General features: G+C 43.1%; 2 protein-coding genes across 2 annotated transcripts in view; one reads left to right on the forward strand and one right to left on the reverse strand.

Annotated features, from left to right (window-relative positions):
- The window catches only part of LOC107657338 (60S ribosomal protein L27a), a 9,138-nt gene extending 8,259 nt beyond the window's left edge, over window positions 1–879 (reverse strand). Inside the window, exons 1-2 of the mRNA XM_016445382.1 lie at window positions 778–879; window positions 449–512 (exon numbers count right to left, since the gene is read on the reverse strand). Coding sequence (XP_016300868.1) covers window positions 449–512; window positions 778–780 — 67 coding nt within the window. The 5' untranslated portion in view covers window positions 781–879. The remainder of the gene's footprint in view (window positions 1–448; window positions 513–777) is intronic.
- A 1,793-nt stretch (window positions 880–2,672) lies between these two features.
- LOC107657335 (protein RIC-3-like) overlaps window positions 2,673–3,864 on the forward strand; it is a 3,717-nt gene continuing 2,525 nt past the window's right edge. The window contains exons 1-2 of the mRNA XM_016445377.1: window positions 2,673–2,827; window positions 3,364–3,569. Of these exons, the coding sequence (XP_016300863.1) occupies window positions 2,710–2,827; window positions 3,364–3,569 (324 nt within the window). The 5' untranslated portion in view covers window positions 2,673–2,709. The remainder of the gene's footprint in view (window positions 2,828–3,363; window positions 3,570–3,864) is intronic.

The raw sequence follows: 3,864 nt of genomic DNA on the forward strand, positions 1-3,864 counted from the left end.
AGCATCAAACACACTCTAGCATCAAACACGCTTAAACACACTCCAGCATCACACACACTCCAGCATCACACACACTCCAGCATCAAACACACTCCAGCATCAAACACGCTTAGACACACTCTAGCATCAAACACGCTTAAACACACTCCAAGCATCAAACACACTCCAGCATCAAACACACTCTAGCATCAAACACACTCTAGCATCAAACACGCTTAGACACACTCCAGCATCAAACACACTCCAGCATCAAACACGCTTAAACACACTCCAAGCATCAAACACACTCTAGCATCAAACACGCTTAGACACACTCCAGCATCAAACACACTCCAGCATCAAACACGCTTAAACACACTCCAAGCATCAAACACACTCTAGCATCAAACACGCTTAGACACACTCCAGCATGAAACACGCTTAAACACACTCCAGCATGTTTACTGACCGATGCGCCCGTGGCCGTGGCTGACGTGTCCGCGCAGCTTCCTGGTCTTGGACTGTTTGGTCGGCTGTGGAGAAAACACATGGAAGTCGCTGTAGGTTACACGCTGCGATACTTCACTAGACTTCAGAGAAACACCACAGCGCGCTGGGGCTCAACAATACCGCCAACAGCTGTCCCGAAAAACATCTGCACAATACAGACCGTTGGTCACACTTAAACCGACAAGAAAGCACATCAACAAGTTATGAGGTTGTTCTGACCCTACTTCAGAAAGGATTGAGAAGGATAATGTTTTAATCACAGTCAGGGAGCTCTTCGTGAGCACCTACCATAGCGGCAGAGAACGCAAAGAGGAGGTTGTCGTGTGATCTCGCGAGATAATGCGTGTCGCGCGGGATCTCAGCGAGAGAGCGCCGCCTGCAGACTGGAGTCAAAACTACTGCTACAAAACCCATGCCGTCTTTCACACGCTTCTTCTTCTTCTTCTTCTTCTTCTGCTTCTTCTTCTTCTTTGAGCTTATTGGCGGTTCGCATTAATGGATCAGAGACACTATATCCTAACGCTACTCAGACCATTCAGGACAATGTTGCTCCATCTACAGCCCAAGCCCGTCACAGTCCAGAGACCAGAAATAACTACAATACTACTACTATTAATAATAACAACAATAATAACAATAGCCTATCCATATTCTATTCATTAAATGAGTTCTATTTAAAAATATGTATTAATAAAGTACCCCTTCTACTGATTTAAAAGCTTGTTTAATGTTAATTGTTGAACACTTTCTTCTTAGATTCTTCTATTAGATGATTTCTTTCCTCTGAATATCTATTACACGTAATGAGTCCATGTTCCACTGTTTCTTTAACACCACACCAATCACACAATCCTGTATTATATATTATATTATAATCTGGAAATAATACAGTCTTCTTTCCTTCTCTCTCTTCCTACCAATGGTTGGATTAAGTGTAGATGCCTTCCCTTTTTCTCATTATGCCAATAAGATCGCCCGTTTTTATTTATCTCCTTTTTTATTATTGATTAGAGTTCTGCTTTGCTGTACATTATTTCCATATCTATACTTTCCTTTGCCATAACGTGTCTGCTGCTTCATCCCGACACTCCAGTATGTGCCGGAGCTAGTTTATTTGTCTACTGTATCATGTACAATATCTGTAGTATCTCCAAAACTATATCGTGTCTAGTTTCTGACTTTTGAGCTTCTAGGCATAACAAAGCTGAGCTTGAATCTGAGCATATTACAGATCTGCTTAGTCCTATTTGATTTATGTTATTGATTGCTATCATGATTGCTATGAAGTCTCCTGTAGACACAGAAACATGATCTGTTATTCTCAAGCGTGATGATATAAGCGGACCCTTCTGAGGATGCCTCGATGCATCTGTGTGAAGCTGTAGATGCGGTTCCTCTCTGCTTCTAACACGCTCCCTGATCTGGTCTGGATTCCAGTAAGAATAGATCTATATTTGGTTGTGGTATAATCCACATTGGCGTTGCTGGGGTCTTATCATCATTATTATTATAAACATTTTTTCCTCTCATTTAATCCAACACGTCTAATTGTGTACATGCAGTATTACAAACACCTGTAGGCCTAAACCAGCATCAGAGTTGTCTGGAGGATATTAAGATCTTTTTAGCGTAACAAGAACAAGGTAAAGGTGTTTGACAGACAGTACACAGGATAAACACTTATACACTACTTTTTGAATAAGACTCAACAGGGTAAGAATATTTGTACAACAAATGTGTAAACGTTTTAAACCTGGTAATTACAACGGTTACAAATTGAACATAAAAATAAAAATGACGTAAAATTTGAAAACTGTCCCGGTAGCCTATATAAATGATCACTATATATATATATATATATATATATATATATATATGAATAAATCAGCACTCCAACAATCGCAAGCGTCTGTGATTAGTGTATCTTCATCAGCGCTGAGAAAAGTCACAGTTGTCACGTGACCAGCGCAGTTTCAGGACAATACTTTACAAATCGATAACGATTTTCTGTTTGAGCATAAGAGAGTTGTTATACTCCGATAAGAGCGTTATTACGGAGACTCGTCATTCTCTCTGATACGGTGATCGTAATGTATCGGTTTCCATGGCAGCTGTCCGGAGTGAGGAGGCTGCGGGAGCCAGGAGCGCGTCACAGACGCAGACACAGTCTGGAGTCAGAGACAGAGACATCAGAGTCAGAGAGATCAGAGATCAGTACAGATGACTAGTTCCTCATTTCAGAAGCTCGCTATAGCGTCCTGCGTGCTGTTGTGCGTCGCGCTTCTGCTGCCGAAGATGCTGCTATCGCGAGGAAAGAGAGACGCAGCGCACGGCGAGGGTCTGTTATTCTTACACGCATGATTTATTTCCTTTCATTAGAACACCATCTCTTTCTTTCGAGATTCATATAATTGAAAACATGTTTTCTGCATTTGATTGCTGAAAGGCATTGCACTGTCCCCTAGACCAGATTTTAGCACAAACGCACCTATGGCCAAAATGAACATAACCCAGGTAGCCAGCGGAATCGGGCCGGTTGCGGCTGAGTGTCGGCTCACTCGGCTGTGTGTCGGCAGCGGCTCGCCAGAAGAGGCTATATTTAGTAAATAAAGACAAATGCATTTTGTAAAGCATAACCGCAAAAAAAAAGAGTAACTGAAACGTTGTATGTACACGTACTGAAACACAACTTGACATGAAACGTATTTGAAATGTTTTTTAAATATACAATCAACAGTGGTGCTCTGTATATGTGGAAGAGTATGTGAATAATGCGAGTTATATGATGAGATGAAAGGGAGCTTTGATGATTATGAACAGGATCCAGCTGAATGAATGCAAACACTGACGGCTGTGTGTAAATGTCTCCCGAAGGGCCCGCAGGTCATTCTCCTCCCACGCTTCACAGACCGTCTGTATCTGTGTCCGAGGAGCAGCGGCGCTACTCCAGAGCGCACAACCCCGAGGCCATCGCCCGGGCCAAAGGAGCCGGCACCGGAGGAAAGTCCAACCTCGCAGGCCAGATCATTCCCATCTACGGCTTCGGCATCTTACTGTACATCCTCTACATTCTGTTCAAGGTGAGACGGCGCTCCTGCATTTCAGACACTTCAGCCGAGGCTCAGGTGACATGTGTTTGTCAAGTCAGGTCACCGTTATTTATATAGCGCTTTTTACAATGCAGATTGTGTCAAAGCAGCTTTACAGTATTAAAATAGGAAAACAGTGTGTCGAAATAGTGTGCCGTTTTCCTCTGGCCAGACTAAACCAGCAGTTCAGTTCCAGGCTGCAGCAAAGTCACATTGTGCAGAGGACTCATCTGGTTCCTGTGGTCTTGTCCCGGTGGCCGTCTAGGAGACAAGGTCTTCACTGGGG

Source organism: Sinocyclocheilus anshuiensis, unplaced genomic scaffold, assembly GCF_001515605.1.
Source record: "Sinocyclocheilus anshuiensis isolate Anshui unplaced genomic scaffold, SAMN03320099.WGS_v1.1 scaffold191, whole genome shotgun sequence".
NCBI lineage: Eukaryota > Metazoa > Chordata > Actinopteri > Cypriniformes > Cyprinidae > Sinocyclocheilus > Sinocyclocheilus anshuiensis.